Source organism: Tachyglossus aculeatus, chromosome 4, assembly GCF_015852505.1.
Source record: "Tachyglossus aculeatus isolate mTacAcu1 chromosome 4, mTacAcu1.pri, whole genome shotgun sequence".
NCBI lineage: Eukaryota > Metazoa > Chordata > Mammalia > Monotremata > Tachyglossidae > Tachyglossus > Tachyglossus aculeatus.
Window position 1 is genome coordinate 52,298,117 of NC_052069.1, and position 22,393 is coordinate 52,320,509.

General features: G+C 40.4%; 1 protein-coding gene across 1 annotated transcript in view; it reads right to left on the minus strand.

The window, feature by feature from the left end:
- Positions 1-22,393, minus strand: part of DPYD (dihydropyrimidine dehydrogenase) — an 884,509-nt gene that overhangs the window by 394,282 nt on the left and 467,834 nt on the right. The window contains exon 13 of the mRNA XM_038745292.1: positions 14,150-14,365. Within this exon, the coding sequence (XP_038601220.1) occupies positions 14,150-14,365 (216 nt within the window). The remainder of the gene's footprint in view (positions 1-14,149; positions 14,366-22,393) is intronic.

Below are 22,393 nucleotides of genomic sequence, written 5' to 3' on the forward strand. Positions count from 1 at the left end.
AAGTAAGTAAAACACTTTAAATATGTGAATGGTTCTTTGATCAGTGTTGTGATTCAATAATGCGGTGTTAACGGGCAGAACGATAATTTTGGACCTTTTCACACAGGATGGCTAAAGCCTATTCTTTGGAAAGAGCAAGGGGTTAAGAGTGAGACTTGGGTTCTAATCCCAACTCTGTCTCTAGTCTGCTGTGCGATCTTGAGCAAGACTATCGCATTGTGCCTTTTGCGTCTTCTGTAAAATGAAGAGGATGAAATCTATTTCTACTAGCCTCACAGGGATGTTTTGAGGATAAAATTAGGTTATGTGAACACGCTTTGAAAAACATACAAGCTTAACAAATTTAAGATATTAAAATCGGAAATCAAGATTTCCCCAGGTAGCACAGTTTGGGAGAAAAAAAAATTCACTTCAGGTATCCAAATGCCTAAGAGATGTATATTTGAAAATCCCTTCCTAATTTTCATGGCTTGGGTTCGTCTTGGGTGTACTACCATCTAGCATTATAAGAGGTCCTTAGTAACTTAGCATCCTAATGCTTACTTCTCTCACAAAAGATAAATCCACTCAGTAAATCCACTCTGCCTTAGAGAGCCATTTCAATAATGAGGAGCACTAGGTTAGAAAACTTGCCACTTTATTTCCTTCAGAGAGGTGGGTAATGTTTTAATTGCTGCAATATGGATATTAGTGGCCTCCCATGCATCTTGACAGTATGCAGGTGAAAACTATTCCCAACTTTCCATCTCATCCTTTTTCTTCATCCCCTTTCACATTATTATCAAACTTCTCCTTAGCTACAGTTTTGCAAGTGATACCTGCTATGTTCCATGTACTAAGAAGCAACAAGATCCAGTGGCAAGGGAGTCATAAGACCAGAATTTTTATCCCAGTTCTGCTAGGTGCCCAATATATGATCTTCTCTGTGCTTAAGTTTCCTCAAGAGCGAAATGGGGGTCCGAAGTCTGTTCTTCCTAGTTAGACTGTGAGCCCCATATGGGACAGGAACTGTGTCCAACCTGATTATCTTATTATTATTATCTTATATAATAGTGAGGACTATTATATAAGATAATTATGCTATCTTATAATATGTATTATATAATCGTTATTATTTTGCTCTTCTGTCCATAGTGGGGAAAAAAAATGCCTGTCTACTTGTTTTGTTTTGTTGTCTGCCTCCCCCTTCTAATAATAATAATAATGTTGGTATTTGTTAAGTGCTTACTATGTGCAAAGCACTGTTCTAAGCACTGGGGGGATAGAAGGTGATCAGGTTGTCCCATGTGGGACTCACAATCTTAATCCCCATTTTACAGATGAGGTACCTGAGGCACAGAGAAGTTAAGTGACTTGCCCAAAGTCACACAGCCGACGAGTGGAGGAGCTGGAATTAGAACCCATGACCTCTGACTCCCAAGCCCATGCTCTTTCCACAGAGCCACGCTGCTTCCTGTGGACTGTGAGCCCGTTGTTGGGTAGGAATGGTTTCTATCTGTTGCCGAATTGTACTGTCCAAGCGCTCAGTACAGTGCTCTGCACACTGTAAGCACTCAATAAATACGATTGAATGAATGAATGAATGATCTGTGTTTCCCATAAAACAGCTTCTAGATCACTTAAGTAGCACAGCCATGGTAAATCCTGAACCCCCATCCCAATCTTGTCAGCATCATAGTACGGTTGTTGTCTAAGGGGTCTGAGAATAGTCTAGAGCAGTACCCAATTCCACTCTGCTTACCAGTAAAAAAAAAATGCCTTTAAACAGTCTAATGTAGAACTCAAACTAATATTTTTTCTGGTTCTCCTACTGCTACTTAAAGCAATGTTTTAATAACACTGCCATATATTTCTGACTCCTGATACTGGATGATACAATCACCACGACATGGCAAAATTCAAAGAAGATTCATACCAAGGGTCTAAAAGATGACTGGAAGTAGGAGTGTTACTCAATTTATGGAACTGGAAGCAGCATCCAAACATTAAGGAAATCAAATATTACCCAACTTCAAATGGGTATGCCCTCAAATAGCTAATAATAATAATAATAATGATGATGATGATGGTATTTGTTAAGCGCTTACTATGTGCCAAGCACCGTTCTAAGCACTTGGTAGGTCCAAGGTCATCAGGTTGTCCCACATGGGGCTTACAGCCTTAATCCACATTTTACATATGAGGTAACTGAGGCACAGAGAAGTGAAGTGGCTTGCCCAAGGTCACACAGCAGACAAGTGGCAGAGCTGGGACTAGGACCCATGTCCTCTGACTCTCAAGCCCATGCTCTTGCCACTAAGCCATTCAGATCAGTAATGTAATGATGAAACAAAATTTATTAAGCTCACACTAACTGCATTTTCTAAAGTAGTCATATACCACATTGGTGCCCATCAATATTGGTTTCAATATTTGAGTTACCTCACATTTTAGGAAGTAAAATTTATCAACAGCATTAAGAGTGTGAAGAAAAGGGTATATATAACAAAATGAACAGGTATACCAAGAAAGCAAAAAGAATCAAAATAACAACAAAAAACTATTTTAGCCCGTCAAGAAAAGGAATTCCAAGTCTATAAGTACACTAAAATACATGTTTGTAAGCACTATGGGCTAAGCACTGTATTTGAGCTGGGGAAGATACAAGAGAATCAGATTGGACAGAGTCCCTGTCCCAAATGGTGTTCACAGTCTAAAGAAGGGAGAATGGGTATTTGATCCCCATTTTACAGATGAGGAAACTGAAGCACGGAGAAGTTAAGTGATTTACCTAAGATCACACTATAGGCAAGTGGTATGTGTAGTATTAGCACCCAAGTCCTCTGACTCCCATAATAATAATGATGGCATTTATTAAGCGCTTACTATGTGCAAAGCACTGTTCTAAGCGTTGGGGAGGTTACAAGGTGATCAGATTGTCCCACTGGGGCTCACAGTCTTCATCCCCATTTTACAGATGAGGTAACTGAGGCACAGAGAAGTGAAGTGACTTGCCCAAAGTCACACAGCTGACAAGTCCAGTAGGCATTATGGCGTGCCTACATTTCTGTTGGCTTTATGTTACATACTAAAAAGCACCAATTCCATATTTTGGAAGATTATAAAGGAACCAAGCTATTTTTTTAATTGAATAACTTCTTCCTCATTATTTTAATTTGGAAAATGTAGAAAGGGTCAGGAGAAGCAGCATTGGTCTAATGGATAGAGCACAGGCCTGGGAGCTAGAAGGACATGGAAGTTAAAAGGACCTGGGTTCTAAACCCAGTTCTGCCACCTGTCTGCTGTGTGACCCTGGGCAAGTTACTTCACCACTCTGTGTGTCAGTTACCTCATCTGTAAAATGGGGATTAAGACTCTGAACCCCATGTAGGACAGGAACTGCCTTGTATTTACCCCAGAACTTAGAATGGTATCTGGCACAGAGTAAGCCCTTAACAAATATCATGAAAAAAGGTAAGGGAAATAAGAGAAAAAGTTGCCAATATCCTTTTGAAAAGGTTATTGTTTTGCTATTGAAAATATAGGGTATTATAAAACAGTACCGTGTTCTTGCTAAAACGAACTAGTGGGTGTCCAAGAGTTTAGGAAAATATAGTGCCCTACAAATTCAAAATATTACTACTGTACTACATAAGTAGGGTCGTTTGCCTGGTGGAAGTCCAAGTGAATTTTGTCTTTAAGATTTGAGTGATTTGGGGGAGTAGAAGAAAAGATCTTCAGGACTGATTTGATTAAGATGGTTTAGAAAATAGGATCCCTCTCAGGGTTGCACCTGGAGAGTTTCCAGTCATTATTCTACCAATCTTGACTATGGGAGGAGAGGCAAGCAGAGGCCTACCCATTCCTAGCTTGGGCAGTGGCTAGAGAATGGAAAGCAATCTGCTACAGTTCAAAACTCCCCTGTGTTGAGCAGCAGCGGCGTTGGAGAGAGTCAAGGGTGGAGACTCAAGTTTACTGCACGGAAGGAGGCAATGGTAAAACGCTTCCGTACTTTAACGAAGAAAACTCTATGGATACACTACCAGAATGGTTGCAGGTGGAGGTCGGGCATTCAGGGCGAGATGTGTCCATGGTGTTGCTATGGGTTGCAGATGACTCGATGGCATAAGACAAGAAGATAGAAGCAAGAAATTAGAGAAAGGACCAAGTAAGGAGAAAAAGAGGAGAGCTGGCAGGATGCAGATGCATAAGCAGGAAGAGATGAGGCAAGTGATGTGACCTCATGTGGATGAAAAAAAATAATACATTTTTCATCCTTGTAAATCTTCAGTTAACAACTGTAAATGTAAATCTTTAAACATCCATACAAATGATTTGTAGTGTACAGGATGAATTTCAGGAGAGATTAGGGCTCTTACTTTTATCATGAAGGAATGTCAAGATGAGCAAATCTGATAGGAATGCCATCCCTAACTAATGATGATTGACAATGGATAAGGATTAGGTAAGGAAACCTTTGATGAACACTGAGTGTCATATATATATATATATATATATATATATATATATATATATATATATATATATATAATTTGGGATTTGGGATAGATTAAACCATCAACTCGAAACAGAGTACAAATGCTTCGAATGGTTCTCAGAAATATTGTATCCCCTGTTCTGGCTTAACAGCTTTATATGTAATTCCTTGAGAGCAACATTATAATTACTAAGTGATTATAGTTCATTTCTCCTCTCAGGTCCACACCCAGAGATTTCCGGTACTCTACCAGTCTCCACTATGGGAGGGAGAGTCAAGTAGAGGCCTACCCATTCCATTACTAGCTTGGGCAGTGGCTAGTGAGTGGAAGGCAATCTGCTACAAGTCAAAACTCTCCTGTGCTGGGCAGCAGCGGCAAAGGAGAAAGTCAAGGGTGGACACTCGATCTGACTGTGTGTAAGGAGGCTATGGTAAACCACTTCTGCATTTTTACCAAGAAAACTCTATGGATACACTACCAGAATGACTGCAGATGGAGGTGGGGCGTTCTGGGAGAGATGTGTCCATGGCGTTGTGATGGGTCGGAGACGACTCAAAAGCATAAGACAAGACAGTTCATTTTCTGCCTCACAGTTGTTGTTTTTTCCTGCTAGAACATGAAAAGGTCCCCTAAAACTATGTAGCCTGTAGTTTTACTTTTAAAAACCACAAGCAAATATCCAGGGAGGGCAGTACACCAAACCTGGATAAAATATTTCTTTATTCTTTCACAAGCTTTCACTTTGAAGCAAAGTAAAATTACTCCCAGTGACCAACCAAAATATTGAAATGACAATCTATTTAAAAGATGGCTCCTTAGCTGCCTCCTAATATAAGACCATTATTGTATTACACATTACAGATTGTATTACAGATACCATTACAGATATCCAAAGTCACAAGTTTGATGCATGGGGAATCAATGGCACTAGGTCAAATATTTTCATTACATAATAAATGTATATACATATATATATATATATATATAATATAATATATATATATTACTGTATTTGTTAAGCTCTTATTATGTGTCAAGCACTGTTCTAAGCGCTATATTAATTAGGTCAGCCACAGTACTTTTCCCACACAGGAATCACAGTTCGAGAGGGAGAATAGATAGTGAATTTTCATTTTACAGTTGAGGAAATTGAGGCACAGAGATGTTAAATGACTTTTTTTGGCTTTTGTTAAGCACTACATGGCAGGAACTATATTAAGTACTGGGGTAGAGAAAAGCTCCTCAGGTGGACAACAGTCTATGTTTCAAATAATTCTCATGGTATTAATCCCCATTTTACAGAAGAGGTAACTGAGGCACAGAGAAGTTGGGTGGCTTGCTGGGATTTATTGAGTGCTTACTGTGTGCAGAACACAGTACTGAGTGCTTTGGATTAGATCCTAGTTCCTTCTGTCACCCTGGCCTTGGCTCTATTCATTATGTCACACTGCTTCTTAATGTACTGTACTTGTCCAACGTGTCCTGCCAGTCATTTCTTCTTTTTTTTAAAAAAAGGACCTTAAATTTAGATGATCAGGATAATACCAACAAATTGAAAATGATATTCTTCAACTGATATGACTAAAATACACTATTAAATTACAGATGCATTGAATTTCAGCCATCTCAAACTCTTTTATAAAATTCATAGGCTGTTCTTCCTCTAGTTTCATTGAGATAGTATCTATAATGGTTCTGGAATTTATATGTATATGTATATATGTATAGCATAAATATATGTGTATGTATATATATATATATATATATATATATATATATATATATATATATATATATATATATAAAATACACACACATATATATATATGTATTTTTTTGAGTCTTTGAGCCTTGAGTTTTGTAGGTTCTCAGAATTTCTGTATTGGTGAAAATGAAACCTTTTTTTTCATTGTTTCAGGGAAGCCTTCTGAAATACTGAAGGGATAATACCATTAGGTAATAATAGTGATAATGGTGGCACTTGTTAAGCACTTACTATGTGCAAAGCACTGTTCTAAGCGCTGGGGAGGTTACAAGGTGATCAGTTTGTCCCAGGAGGGCTCACAGTCTTAATCCCCATTTTACAGATAAGGTAACTGAGGCACAGAGAAGTGAAGTGACTTGCCCAAAGTCACACAGCTGACAACTGGCAGAGCCGGGATTTGAACCTGTGACCTCTGACTCCAAAACCTGTGCTCTTATCACTGAGCCACGCTGCTTCTGCCCTTTCCTCTCCATCCAAACCGCTACCCTGCTCATTCAAGCTCTCATCCTATCCCGTCTGGACTACTGCACCAGCCTTCTCTCTGATCTCCCATCCTCGTGTCTCTCCTCCACTTCAATCCATACTTCATGCTGCTGTCCGGATTATCTTTGTCCAGAAACGCTCTGGGCATATTACTCCCCTCCTCAAAAATCTCCAGTGGCTACCAATCAATCTGTGCATCAGGCAGAAACTCCTCACCCTGGGCTTCAAGGCTGTCCATCACCTCGCCCCCTCCTACCTCACCTCTCTTCTCTCCTTCTACTGCCCAGCCCGCACCCTCCGCTCCTCCACCACTAATCTCCTCACTGTACCTCGTTCTCGCCTGTCCAGCCATCGACCCCCGGCCCACGTCATCCCCCGGGCCTGGAATGTCCTCCCTCTGCCCCTTCGCCAAGCTAGCTCACTTCCTCCCTTCAAGGCCCTGCTGAGAGCTCACCTCCTCCAGGAAGCCTTCCCAGACTGAGCCCCTTCCTTCCTCTCCCCCTCGTCCCCCTCTCCATCCCCCCATCTTACCTCCTTCCCTTCCCCACAGCACCTGTATATATGTATATATGGTTGTACATATTTATTACTCTATTTTTTTATTTATTTTACTTGTACATTTCTATCCTATTTTGTTGGTATGTTTGGTTCTGTTCTCTGTCTCCCCCTTTTAGACTGTGAGCCCACTGTTGGGTAGGGACTGTCTCTATGTGTTGCCAATTTGTACTTCCCAAGCGCTTAGTACAGTGCTCTGCACATAGTAAGCGCTCAATAAATACGATTGATTGATTGATTCTCATAAGTAGAATGGTCTCAGTGGACATCACTGCAATAAAGATGCAATGTGACTGCATGACTTTTTGTTCTATTACACTTAAAAGCTTCTATTATAAGCAATTATGCATGGGGAGCAATGGCAGCGCCAGTTCGAATGCGGCAAGAGGAACTGTGGAATAGCATAATGGACTTAGAAGTATTGCTCAAGGAGAGATTATTCAAATCTCTTGGAGAGGTACTTCTTTCTAGTATACTTCAGTAGAACAGGTTTACATTTGACAAAATGTTTAGCATGGGTTTTTACACTACAGTATATTACCACTACAAAAGCACTATGGATTTTCCTAAAAATGCTTTTGAAAAGCAAAACTTAAAGTCTCTTTACACTATCAGTTTGAAGGCACTCAATCAGCTCTCTCCTTTCTAACTTACCTCAGTTAAATAACTAAAGTAAGCGCTCAATAAATACGATTGAATGAATGAACTAAACCCGATCCACACACATCGCTCCTCTAATGCCATCCTACTCCCTGCACCTTGACTGTGTCGATCCCGCCATCGACTTCTTGCCCATGTCCTCCCTTGGGCCTGGAACTCCTTCCCCCAGTCACATCTGACAATCCACCACTCTGCCCACTTTTAAAAGCCTCCTAAAGTCACATCTCCTTCAAGAGACCTTCCTTGATTGTGACTTAATTTCCCCCAACCCTCCTCCCCTCTGTGGCGGCAATGCACTTGGCTGTTTGCACCTTTGCTACCCACCTCAGCTCCACAACACTTATGTAAATATTTTTATATTCTACTATTTCCCCTTTATATAATTCATTTTAATATTATATTCTAGTATTTCCCCTTTATATAATTCATTTTAATACTTGTTTGCCCTGGAGACTGTAAGCTCCTTTTAGGCAGGGATAGCGACTACCAACTCTGTTGTACTGTACTCTCCCGAGAGCATAGAAATGTGCTATACACACAGTAATTGTTCAATAAATACTGCTGATTGATTGATAGTCTTCATTATTATTCTTGAAAATAAAAACCCTAAAACAAACATTTAAGCTTTCAAAGCAATATCTTTATCCTTGAATGAATATTTGAGTACCCATCTATGTAAGACAACTTCTAAAAGTGAACTTCAAAGATTTGACCTACGCCAGGTATTCAGACCTTTTTGCCCAAACAAAAATTCCCAAATGACACCTATTAGTATTTTTAGCAACAAAGACTTGACTAATCATATTACAATAAGCATTGAGTGTCCAGTGAATTAAATTTCTAACAGCCTAAATAATGACCGCATGTCACTGACAGAGAATATCAAATATGTATAGACTGTTTTTTCTTAAAATTCCAAAATGAATACGAAAACTTTAATAACTATATTTTTCATCATGATAATTCATTAGAAAATCAAATAGGTTCCCATGGTAATTGAACTGTGTTTTGTTCTCAGAGATAGTTTACTTTTTATCTCATGTTTTTTTCAGGAGGTATGGCTCAATTCCAAAAAAATACTAGCCACCATATTCAAATTATTTTGAATTTCATATTCTTATCACAATATCAATTGAACATTTAGAAAACAGTGCTTAAGCTGAGTCCAGGCCAGCAATCTGGGTATTTTAGGAAACATCTGAAAGTCTAATTTTTGTGAGAAGAGTGTGGTTAATCAAAAGTCAACCCTAGATATTCTTCAACACAGAGGAAAGCAGACTTTTTTTTCTACTTGACATTAACAATCCGATCATTTGCCTCCTTAAAGAAAGCACAAATAACTTTTATGTAGACTGCACAATAAAGAATAATAATATTTCTGTTTACTGAGATATCAGCTGGCATTTCAGTTCAACTAATGGTCTAAGGCTGCTACTGCGTATTAGCCCTCAATCTGGCTTCTACAAATGTCAGGAGTATTAAAAAAAATCCAAAAGAATAGGATGAAAATCAAAAGCACGTTCCAAGTTCCTAAAGAAAGAAACAAAGTTCACCTAAACATATTTCCTGCAGAAATCGGTGCAATATTCAGCTGTCAATCCAGAGAGACAACGAGGGAGCAACGCCTTCAATAGGAGTGGATAATAAAATTTCAAGCAGATGTTCAGGCAGGGGCCTAATTCCTGTTGAACTCCCTTGGTAAGCATTTAATTTCTTTATCATATGCAAGCTAGGCAAATTGTACTTCATCAAAACTGTATTGTGAAATATCAATATTTCATATGATAACAAAACTCCATAGAATAACCTTTGTCATATTAAGAACATCCGAATTTCAAATGTCAAGGTTCTGAATTTTAATGCATCTTAAGTAGCTTCTTGGCTTGGCACCATAAATTAGAACTAGTTTAATCTAAATTAGTATGCTGTAATGTCACACAAATATGTACATTTTTAATAAGTTTCTTCAGCAAAAGGCTAGGTCTTTGGAAAATCCTGGGTTCATAATACTTAGGTGTGTGTGCTAAACGTCATACCAATACGACAAGACTTGAGCCTGAGAAATTCAAGCACTTATATAAACAAGGAGATATTTATAGATTCACAATAGGTCATCATGACAATGCAAGAATATGGGCCCAAACTGAATAGTCAATAACATGTGACAGCTCTTTTAAGAAAACCTGGTATAAAAGACTATGAAATAGGATATTAATATAATTATCCATATAATGGATAAAAAACATACCCTGTAATAATTACGATTTATAGAAAGATATTATTCAAAACACTCTGCCAAAAAAAACCCCAAACAATGCCTTTTATAAAATATGACCATTAGACCCGCTTCCTAAAAGCATCTCTGGTTTCCATTTTATGAGTTCCTATTTAATTTGTCTTTGTTCGCAGCCCTACTTTTTAACCAGCCACGCAGATTGCAGAATTGATAGATTGAAAACAAATGGGAGATTTAGAAAGAAGTTGGCCTACGCATTTATTTCTGCTGCAGCTCCTAATAAAGGCAACCACTTCTAGGTTATTGAAAGCGACAGCATCACAAATCAATGTATGTCACTACAGAGTAAAGACAGATGTTCCTGATTAATCAGAATTAAATTTTTACGAGCAAAGGAAAGAACTAAAATCAAAGCAAACATTTCTCTCATTCTATAGATTTCTTCTTGTGCACCCCTGAACTAACTGAAGCTGTTGACATTTTGAAAATAATCAAAGTGACTGAGAAAAGCTATGCTCGTTAATGTATAATGGATATCACTTAAATTCACCATTTTTTATTCACAATTCCCATTCAACATTATTCCCAAAGATTTAATTTAAAAATAAATGCCATGTACATGGTCAATATTATACCTTCCTTTTTGTCATAAATGGTTATATTGATCATATGGATCTGATTTAAATATGTTCTATTAGTTGTTTCCCTTTATTCATTTAAAATGTTACTCCTTTAGTGGTTTGTCCTTCAGATAGGGCATGCTCCATTAAATGTCTGGGTTAAAAACAACCTCTTTGAAATACTTTTTTTCATGCACTAATAAAGTTCTGCCATCTAGGAACCACTGTTAGATTTGATTCCCTATGGTTCCTGTACATTTAGGCATAGCATCTATGCAAAACAGCCATAATTAGATAGCCACAATGGCTTGTGCCGAAGTATTGGCTATTGATCCAAGAAAAGGAGGGGAAAAGGAATGTGTTTGGAGCATGTTTGCATTCTATTATTTTCTTTGCTTTTGAATGAACCTCCATAAAGTAGGGTGTCTCCATTTCTATAAATCACTAGGTTTCCACCTTTTAAAAAAATATTATTTACTAAATTTCAGGGGTGTATATTTGCACTATGTATATGACGTGTGGCAGTTAAACATTTTTGCCACTACATTTTGTTTCAGGTGCTATGATTTGGACTTCAAATAATTTTTAAAGGCCAAACAATTATGACATAATCTACATTCACTGTGACAACCCACTGCAATAACTGCAATATTTGTTAAGCGCTATGTGCCCAGCACTATACTAGGCACTGGAGTAGATGCAAGATAATCAGGTCTCACATGGAGCTCACAGTCCAAGTAGAAAAAGAAACAAGCACTGAATCCCCATTTTGTAGAGAAATTGAGTGAGTTGCCCAAGGTCGCACAGCAAGCAAGTAGTGGAACAGGAATTAAAACCCTGGTCCTCTGATTGCAAAGCCCATGCTCTTTCCACTACAGCTTGCTGTGTGTTGTGTATGTTGGTGTGTGTATGTGCATACATTAGTATATATACATTGCATTGTATTACATATAGTCAATAGTAGTATCTATTGAACACCTAATTCATTCATTCAATATTTATTGAGCACTTACTGTGTGCAGAGCACTCTACTAAGCATTTGGGAGAGTACAAATTGGGAACATACTGAGACAGTCCCTACCTAATGTGTGCAAAGCACTGGACTAAGCACTTAGAGGAGAATTAAAGAGTTGGTAGACATGATTCCTGCCCTGAAAATGCTCTATTGCAGAGACTTCTGCATATTCCTATTTTGCTACATAGTGTATATGCCGAATAAATGGTGCTCGGGCACAGGGCAAGGCCAGTGGGAAGAAAAAACCAAAATAGACTGCTCCATGTATTAGGCTAAAAGCCTGGCAAGAAGCCACATGACCTTTCATCCATCATCATCATCATCATTAATCGTATTTATTGAGCGCTTACTGTGTGCAGAGCACTGTACTAAGCGCTTGGGAAGTACAATTTGGCAACATATAGAGACAGTCTCTACCTGACAGTGCGCTCATATGAGAAGAGAAAGGAGATGTCACGGAGATGTCAAGATGCTTGCATCTTCCCTGGCTTTGTGGGATAATGATATTTTCCATATTTATTTATACAACTGGAGTACGATATCAAAGGATAAATATTTGTTAATTTAAAATATCATATCGGATGGAAGGCCTTTGTCCCTAAACCACACAACATATTCCTTGGGGAGTTTGCAGCTATTCACCACTGGGTGCTGGTGATGTTCTCATGACAAGTACAATTCCCTCTGAATGAAATTTGACTTCTTGAAATGAAGTGAAATGAAATTGAAATGGGGAAGCAGTGTGGCTCAATGGAAAGAGCATGGGCTTTGGAGTCAGAGGTCAGGAGTTCAAATCCCAGCTCCACCAATTGTCAGCTGTGTGACTTTGGGCAAGTCACTTCACTTCTCTGTGCCTCAGTTCCCTCATCTGTAAAATGGGGATTAAGGCTGTGAGCCCCCCGTGGGACAACCTGATCACCTTGTATCCCCCCCAGCGCTTAGAACAGTGCTTTACACATAGAAAGCACTTAATAAATGCCATTATTATTATTATTATTATTATTATTTAGTGTACTGGAGTGGGGATAAAGTAGTTTCAATTTCCTCTTTGGCTTGCAGGCAACTGAAATGGGGACTGGTCCCCTGACTGATTCACAAGACATTGACTAGAGGAGAGCCGTCTTCCTTTCTAATATCGTTCATGAATTGTAATGACTGTTGCTTGCAGAGAAGAATTAGAATTTGATAGTGTCAGAACAGCCACTCCATTTCTAACATCTGAATTAATTCACACATCAGTGGCCTCCTTTTTGCCGCACCGAGTGGGCATTGTGGTCTAGTGAAAAGAGAAGGGACTGAGAGTCATGAGACCCATGTTTTAGTTCTGGCTCCAACACATTCTGGTTGTGTGACCTTGGGCAAGTCACTTCACTTCTATGGGCCTCAGGTTCCTCCGCTGTAAAAGGGAAATAAAATATCTATTCTCCCTATTCAACTGTGAACCCCACATGGGATAGGGACTGTGTCCAATTTAGTGATCTTGTACCTACTGCAGCACTTTGCATAGTGCTTGGCACATAGTAATCACTTAAATATTATTATTATATTACTATTTTTATATTCTTCAACCACAGAAATGACACACCATGCTGAAATAACTGTTAGATCTGAAAAACTCCATTTACAGTGGTTACTTGTCTAGTGCCAGAACTTTTGTGATCAACTCAGAAATAATAATAATGATAATGGCCACTGTTGGGTAGGGACTGACTCTATATGTTGCCAACTTGTACTTGCCAAGCGCTTAGTACAATGCTCTGCACACAGTAAGTACTCAATAAATATGACTGACTGAATGAATGAATAATGGCATTTATTAAGTGCTTACTATGTGCAATGCACTGTTCTAAGCGCTGGGGAGGTTACAAGGTGATCAGGTTGTCCCACGTGGGGCTCTAATATGTTGCCAACTTGTACTTCCCAAGCTCTTAGTACAGTGCTCTGCACACAGTAAGTGCTCAATAAATATGATTGATTGATTAATCCCCATTTCACAGATAAGGTAACTGAGGCACAGAGAAGTTAAGTGACTTGCCCAAAAGTTACACAGCTGACAATTGGTGGAGCCGATATTTGAGCCCTTGGCCTCTGACTCCAAGGCCTGTGTTCTTTCCACTGAGACACACTACTTTGCAGATGAAAATACCACCCTCCATTTGAGGATTCTCTGGAAACTGTGGCAATTCTTCAATCCAGGACAGGGCACGGGCACATAATGGAAATGCTATGGTTTCACAACTATAATTTACTTGGTCGCAGGAATAGATTTCTTGCCAGTGATACCTAGACCGGCTTTAAATGTTCAAAAGTTACTTGACTCGGAAATGATTTCCTTACCTTATCAAGGGAGAACGTTTTTGTCAAAGCAAAGCCCCATCCGGCTTCGAAAGAGCGTCGGATCATTGATGCGCTGGTCGCTGGAGTTGCACTGGCGAGGCCAAAAGGGTTTGGAAACTTCAGCCCAGCCATTTCTACGCTAATGTCCACAAGATCGATAGGCGTGCAAAAGACAGGTAGCTCAGGCTTGGCTGAGACTACAGCTCCATATTGCGACTGAAAAACAAAAATCCAAGAATGGCGTTACCATCTGAATTTTCTCTAATCACTCATGAATGCAAGAGTTAAACAGAAGTATAAACATTAAGCACATACGGGATGGGTGTGAATGTTTAGGGAGATGGAAATGGTCTTAAAATCTCATTCAACTATGAGTTGTAGTAACAGTATTCATTGAGATTCCACCGGCTACAGTAGACTGCATATAGGCAGTGTCAACAGACGCACAAGACGTGTTTAGTTAATCAATCAATGGCATTTATTTAGTGCTTACTTTGTGCAGAGTACTGTACTAAGCACTTGAAAAGAGTGTAGTACAGCAGAGTTGACAGACATGGTCCCTGCCCAAAAGGATCTCACAGTCTAGAGACTTTCTCTAATAATAATAATAATTGTGATAATTGTTAAGCACTCACTATGTGCCAAGCATTGTACTAAGCACAGGAGTAGATACAAGATAATCAGGTCAGACACAGTCCCTATCCCACTTGAGGCTCACAATCTAACCAATCAATCAACCATATTTATTGAGCACTTACTATTCGAAGAGCAATGTACTTGGGAGAGTGCAATTCAGCAGAATTAGCAGACACAGTCCCTTTCCCACATATAGGCTCACAATCTAACCAATCAATCAACCATATTTATTGAGCACTTACTATTCGAAGATCAATGTACTTGGGAGGGTGCAATTCAGCAGAATTAGCAGACACTCTCCCTGCCCATAAGGAAAACAGGCAAAAAATCCCCATTTTACAGATGAGAAAACAGATGCAGAGAAGTTTAGTGACTTCCCCAATATCAAAAGCAGACCAGTGGCAGAATCAGGATTAGAACCCAGATCCTCTCACTCCCAGGCTCATGCTCTTTCCCCTAAATCACATTCCTGCCCACAAGGATTTTACCGTCAAACAGGGTAGATGACAAATACGTTTATAAATATGGTAATCAGAGTAAGAATAGATCGAAAATATATACCCAAGTGCAAAGGAAAGGCCTGAACAAATGTATAGTGCCAGAGGTGGCTGCCAGGGAGGGGGAATTAATCATAATATTCTGGGATTTGAACCCACAACCTCTGACTCCCAAGCCTGGGCTCTTTCTGCTAAGCCATGCTGGAACGCTTTTTGGAAGAAAGAGGTTTGGAAGAGGTGGGAGAGCTGTGGTCTGCTAGATTTTGGAGGGACTCAAGGTAGAGTTTCGGGCTGGGAAAATAGTGTGCTCAAGGGAATGGAGGAGTAAGAATAAGAGTTAAATAAGTTTGAGTTGAAACCTATTGTTCCGTTTCTCTATTAAAGATCATATAGGACATATTAGAACGAAAATGAGTTGAGTAAAAATGAGTTATAACTGCTCCTTTGCCTATGTCCTTCCCACGGCCTGAAGCTCAGGCCTGAAACTCCCTTTCCCTTCAAATATGACAGACCATTCATTACTCACTATATCTTCAAAGCCTTATTTAAATCAAATCTCCTCCCAGAGCCTTATTAAATCAAATATCTTCCCAGAGGCCTTCCCTGACTATGCCCTCATTTCCCCTACTCCCTCTCCCTTCTGCATCACCTATGTATTTGGACATCTACCTTTTCAGCACCTCTTATTCACCCTACCCTCAGCCCCACGGCTTTAATGCATGCATCCATGATTTATTGTAATGTCTGTCAATCTCGTCTAGATTTGCTTCTTTGAGGAAGGGAACAAACATATCTACCAACTCTTGTATTGTATTCCCCCAAGCTCCTGGTACAGGGCTCTGCTAACAGTAGAAACTCAATGAACACCACCAGATGATTGATTGATTCCAGCCTCAATCACCTAGCCCCCTCCTATCTTACCTTGCTGATTTCCTACTACAACCCAGCATAATAATAATAATGGCATTTATTAAGCATTTACTATGTGCAAAGCATTGTTCTAAGCACTGGGGAGGTTACAAGGTGATCAGGTTGTCCCACGGGGGGCTCACAGTCTTCATCCCCATTCTACAGGTGAGGCAACTGAGGCACAGAGAAGTTAAGTGATTTGCCCAAAGTCATACAGCTGTCAATTGGCGGAGCCGGGATTTGAACCCATGACCTCTGACTCCAAAGCCCGTTCTCTTTCCATTGAGCCACGCTCCTCTAATGCCAACCTACTCACTGAACCTTGATCTCCTCTATGTCATTCATTCATTTGTTCATTCAATCGTATTTATTGAGCGCTTACTATGTGCAGTGCACTGTACTAAGCGCTTGGGAAGTACAAGTTGGCAACATATAGAGACGGTCCCTACCCAACAACAGGCTCACAGTCTAGAAGGGGGAGAAAGACAACAATAGAAAACGTATTAACAAAATAGAATAGTAAATATGTACAAGTAAAATAGAGTAATAAATCTGTACAAACATACATACAGGTGCTGTGGGGAGGGGAAGAAGATAGGGCGGGGGGAATGGGGAGGGGGAGAGGAAGGAGGGGGCTCAGTGTGGGAAGGCCTCCTGGAGGAGGTGAGCTCTCAGTAGGGCTTTGAAGGGAGGAAGAGAGATACCTTGGCGGATGGGCAGAGGGAGGGCATTCCAGGCCACGGGGAGGACGAGGACGTGGGCAGGGGGTTGACGGCAGGACAGGCGAGAACAAGGCACAGTGAGGAGAATGAGGCACAGTGAGGCACGGTGTCACCACTGAGTCCCCACAACACCCTGCCTCTGGCTTGGAACTCCCTCATCCATCATACCCTACACTCTCCCCACCTTCAGTCTGCTATTAAAATCAAATTTCCTCCAAGCACCTCCCACAACTAAGCCATCATTTTTTATTATTACTATTATCATGACTGTTCTTTTCATGGTACTTGCTAAGCACTTACTATGACAAAAACTGTTCTTAGTGCTGGGGCAGACAAAAGTTAATCAGGTCAGGGACAGTCCCCGTCCCAAGAGGGGCTCACTGTCTTTCCGCTAAGGCCTCTCCCTTCTGTTTCACCCTTGCACTTGGATTTGTACCCTTCAAGCATTTGATATTCACAGGAAAAATAGGCAAACGTATCTCAGGATAAATACTTAATTCACTTTTTATTATTATTGATAATTTTGAATTTTTGCATTATTGTAGAGTTGAATAGAAGTAGCAAAGTTGCACATGACTACTTTTCATTGTTTATCTATATCGTTTTGTTGTCCATTTTAGATTTCAGATTCCTAGAGGACATGAATTGTGTCTACTTGTCTAGTTGAGCAAGCCTTGTGTGGTTTCATAAACGTGGTTGCTTGATAAGTCTTTCTTGGCAAATGTCATCATGATATGGCACAGTGTCAATATATGTCTTTGTAATGATGATTAAGACATGGTACAGAGTGATTAGATTTTTCCAGCTTCTACATCTAGTATATGAACTCTGGGAACAATAGCAGCAAAGAGTGCAACCCAGATTGCTGATTCCAGGAAGATGTATAACAGGCTACAGATTTGGCTCTCATTCACCCCTCACATCCAAGCCGTCACCAAAACCTGCCGGTCTCAGCTCCGCAACATTGCCAAGATCCACCCTTTCCTCACCATCCAAACCGCTACGCTGCTCGTTCACGCTCTCTTCCTATCCCGTCTGGACTACTGCATCAGCCTTCTCTCTGATCTCCCATCCTCGTGTCTCTCCCCACTTCAATCCATACTTCATGCTGCCACCCAGATTGTCTTTGTCCAGAAACGCTCTGGGCATGTTACTCCCCTCCTCAAAAATCTCCAGTGGCTACCAATCAATCTGCGCATCAGGCAGAAACTCCTCACCCTGGGCTTCAAGGCTGTCCATCACCTCGCCCCCTCCTACCTCACCTCCCTTCTCTCCTTCTCCAGCCCAGCCCACACCCTCCGTTCCTCTGCCACTAATCTCCTCACCGTGCCTCATTCTCGCCTGTCCCGCAGTCGACCCCCGGCCAACATCTTCCCCCAAGCCTGGAATGCCCTCCCTCTGCCCATCCGCCAAACTAGCTCTCTTCGTCCCTTCAAAGCCCTACTGAGAGCTCACGTCCTCCAGGAGGCCTTCCCAGACTGAGCCCCTTCCTTCCTCTCCCCTTCGTCCCCCTCTCCGTCCCCCCCGTTTTACCTCCTTCCCTTCCCCACAGCACCTGTATATATGTATATATGTTTGTACATATTTATTACTCTATTTATTTATTTTACTTGTACATATCTATTCTATTTATTTTATTTTGTTAATATGTTTGGTTTTGTTCTCTGTCTCCCCCCTTCTAGACTGTGAGCCCACTGTTGGGTAGGGACTGTCTCTATATGTTGCCAACTTGTACTTCCCAAGCGCTTAGTACAGTGCTCTGCACACAGTAAGCACTCAATAAATATGATTGATTGATTGATTTAGCCACCAACTGTCTCAGACTTCTTAGTCCATTCCTCAATTATTCTACCCCTTTTAGAAATGAGGTATTTCAAAAGAGATAATTGCGAAAAAGTTTGGTTTCATATTTTGTCCCATTTGTCGTGCTTCAGAAAGGCCTAAATCTCAGTTTCAGAATAAGAATTTCAGGGCTTTTGCCATTTCCACCAGACTCCCCTCTTGTTGTAAGGAGGAAGCCAGCTATCTCTTCAGCAGTGCTTCTTAAGTGAATTCTGCAACCATTTAAAGCCCGTAGTTGGCAGGCAGCCCAGCCCTAGAGTTCTTCAGCCTGTATTCTCACCATTGGTTGTGTTGTGCTATGGAAGCTTCCCTTTCGGTTTGTATCTGATGAACGTTAAGGTATCAGTGGTGCATTCATTCCTTTGTTGTAAGCCTTTTTAAAATTTCAGACACATTTACTGTAAAAAAATCTCTGTGGAGTTTCTTACAATCTTTACAAGGTCTTAGAAGAACAACTACAAGCATGCATGTTGGTACCTACTGTGGCAATTTCTTGCTCCCATGAAACAATAATGACTGTTAGGGCCCCTCATGGCAGCAATAGAAAAATCTTTCAGACTGTATAATCAACTGTGAGGTAGTCAATAAAATATCACTGCAGGCCCTCTCTCTTTGATAAGCGGAAGATTGGGATAGTAATTACAAACTGGAGTGTGGCAGGCTTTTTCAATTTAGTTTTCCAGTTTGGCATGGTTTAATGATTCCTCAAAAATTTTGTATTGTTGTTTAAGTGGACACTGAACTCTTCCCAGTATATCATCTTTTAGACATTGGTATTTCTGTGATCAATCTGTTCTATGTAGACTCTTTCTCTCCTCTGCATTAACAACTTTCTTCTACTCTCCTCCATTTATGAGATCCAACTACTGAATCAAGAAATTAGACAGCTCTCATTTGAAAGACCATTTATTTTGGTTTGCTCTAAAAATAAATGACATGTTGAGGAATTTTCAAAGGAGATAACTGCAGTATAGATACACCCATGACCAGGGCTAGCACTGCAAACAAGATGCCAATGCCTAAGCACTGAATAAAAGGTTGCAAGTAACTGACAAAGGCTTGACAATCTTAGTGACCTCAAACAACATGTCTAATACAGAACTCCGCATATCTGCACTCAAACCTTATTCTCCTCTTGACTTTCCCATCACTGTAGACAGCACCACCATCCTCCCTGTCTCACAAGCAGTGTGGCTCAGTGGAAAGAGCACAAGCTTGGGAGTCAGAGGTCATGGGCTCTAATTCCGACTCTGCCACTTGTCAGCTGTGTGACTTTGGGTAAGTCACTTCACTTCTCTGAGCCTCAGTGACCTCATCTGCAAAATGGGGATTAAGACTGTGAGCCCCGTATGGGGCAACCTGATTACCATGTATCTCCCCCAGTGCTTAAAATAGTGCTTGGCACATATAAAACACTTAGCAAATGCCATTTGTCTATTTATTTCTGAGAAGCAGCATGGCTCAGTGGAAAAGAGCACAGGCCTCGGAGTCAGAGGTCATAGGTTCAAATCCCGGCTCTGCCAATTTTAAGCTGTGTGACTTTGGGCGAGTCACTTAATTTCTCTGGGCCTCAGTTACCTCATCTGTAAAATTGGGATTAAGACTGTGGGACAACTCCCAGGTACAGTCCTAATTAGAAATGATCTATTTCCTCAGATCTCTTCAAAGCCTCCCACCCTTCAAAGCCTTACTGAAGACACCTCTCTTCCAGAAGGCCTTCCCAGACTAAGCCCCATTTTTCCTCATCTCCCACTCCCTTCTGCCTCACCCTGACTTGCTCCTTTTGTTCTTCCCGCCCTCCCCATCCCACAGCACTTATGTATGTACTTAGAACAGTGCCCAGCGCTTAGAACAGTGCCCAGCACTTAGAACAGTGCTTTGCACATAGTAAGCGCTTAATAAATGCCATTATTATTATTATTATTATTATTATTATTATGTATCTGTCATTTTATGTATTTGTATTGATGGATGTTTATTTGTATTGCTGTCTGTCTCCCCCACTCTAGACTGTGAGCTCATTGTGGGCAGGGATTCCCACTCTTTGTTGCTGCACATGGTCAGCACTTAATAAATACAATTGAATGAATGAATTCATTAGATTACAAGATGCTTGAACCCCGAAATCCTTTCTACTAATTCCATTACACACTCCCAAGCATTTACCACAGTACTTTGCACATCATAGGGGTATAATACTATTAAGACAGTGACCCCACTTAATTGCTTTAATGTATTTCTGAAACAGAGGGACAATTTACTTCTTGTTTCAACCTGACCTCACACGCTCCCCTTAACTGAGCCCTGAGATTCTCTCGAGTCTGGATAGCTCCCCCGTTACAATGCCCTGCCCCACCCCTCACCGTCCGTCTCCCAGGTTCTCCATCCAGAGAGTCGGCATATAGACTGTGAGCCCACTGTTGGGTAGGGACTGTCTCTATATGTTGCCAACTTGTACTTCCCAAGCGCTTAGTACAGTGCTCTGCACACAGTAAGCGCTCAATAAATACAATTGATTGATTGATTGATCCAGAGACATAGAAGTGTTCCTTCCAAACATTTGGAATGTTTGGAAAGTTGTGACTGGCTTAGTGCAGTGCCTATATACAGCAAGTGCCCAATATTAATTGAAGACTAAACATGGTGAAGATTGTATTTATGAAGCACTCCCTTACCCACCCATATTTATTTATAATGTCTTTTAATCTTGAAAAGCTACCATATAATCTAATAGACCTTTAGAAGATGTCCCAAATAAAATTTCACCCCCAATCCTCCTTATTATATCCGTAGCTTGCTTAGGTTTTCGACTGATGAAAGCTCAGGACCTTTAGTCAATTTAGTCACCAAAATTCTTCCTTGCCCAAATGCATCCAGGGTTTATTTTTAGTACATAACAGTAATTGTAATACTACTACTAATAAAAATAGTCATATTTGTTAAACACTCATGTCCCTAATTACTGTACTATGTACCAAACTTTCAGGTAGAGACAAGACAACTTGGACAGATATCCCATATAGGGCTCACAGTCTAAGGGGATGGGAGAACAGATATTGAATCTCCACTCTACAGATGAGGGAACTGAGGAATAGAGAAGTTAAGTGATTTGCCCAAGGCTCTGCACACCATAAGTGTTCAATAAATACAATTAAATGAATGATTAGATCATAGGTCCTGACTCCGAGGCCTGTACTTTTTCCATTAAGCCAAAATACGTCTACTCATCCTCTTGTCAATAATTTGCCCCCATGACCTATTAGTCCAAGAGATTATTTTAATATGTTTTCCTTTATGGATTAACACTGGTTTTACTCTACCAGCAATTCTGCCACCTCATTCCCAAAATTATTTGCATTCTGTAGCTCTCACTGCATTCTGCTTCCATGCCACAAAACGTCTATCTTTACAGAAAGAGTTTTAATTTGGCTCAATTTTCAGGCAAGCCATTAGCTTTAATAATGGGCTGGAATTGTATCTAAGCCACCAAATGGGTATCATTATTATTTATTCGTCGTAGTGTTTCTGCACCTTATCTCCATTGCGATTTCCCCTGCCTCAAGCCTCTCCATAGCTCATTTAGAGTAAAAATACATTTTACTTCCCAAAATGGAAAAAAAAGGCTGCTCTAATCAGGA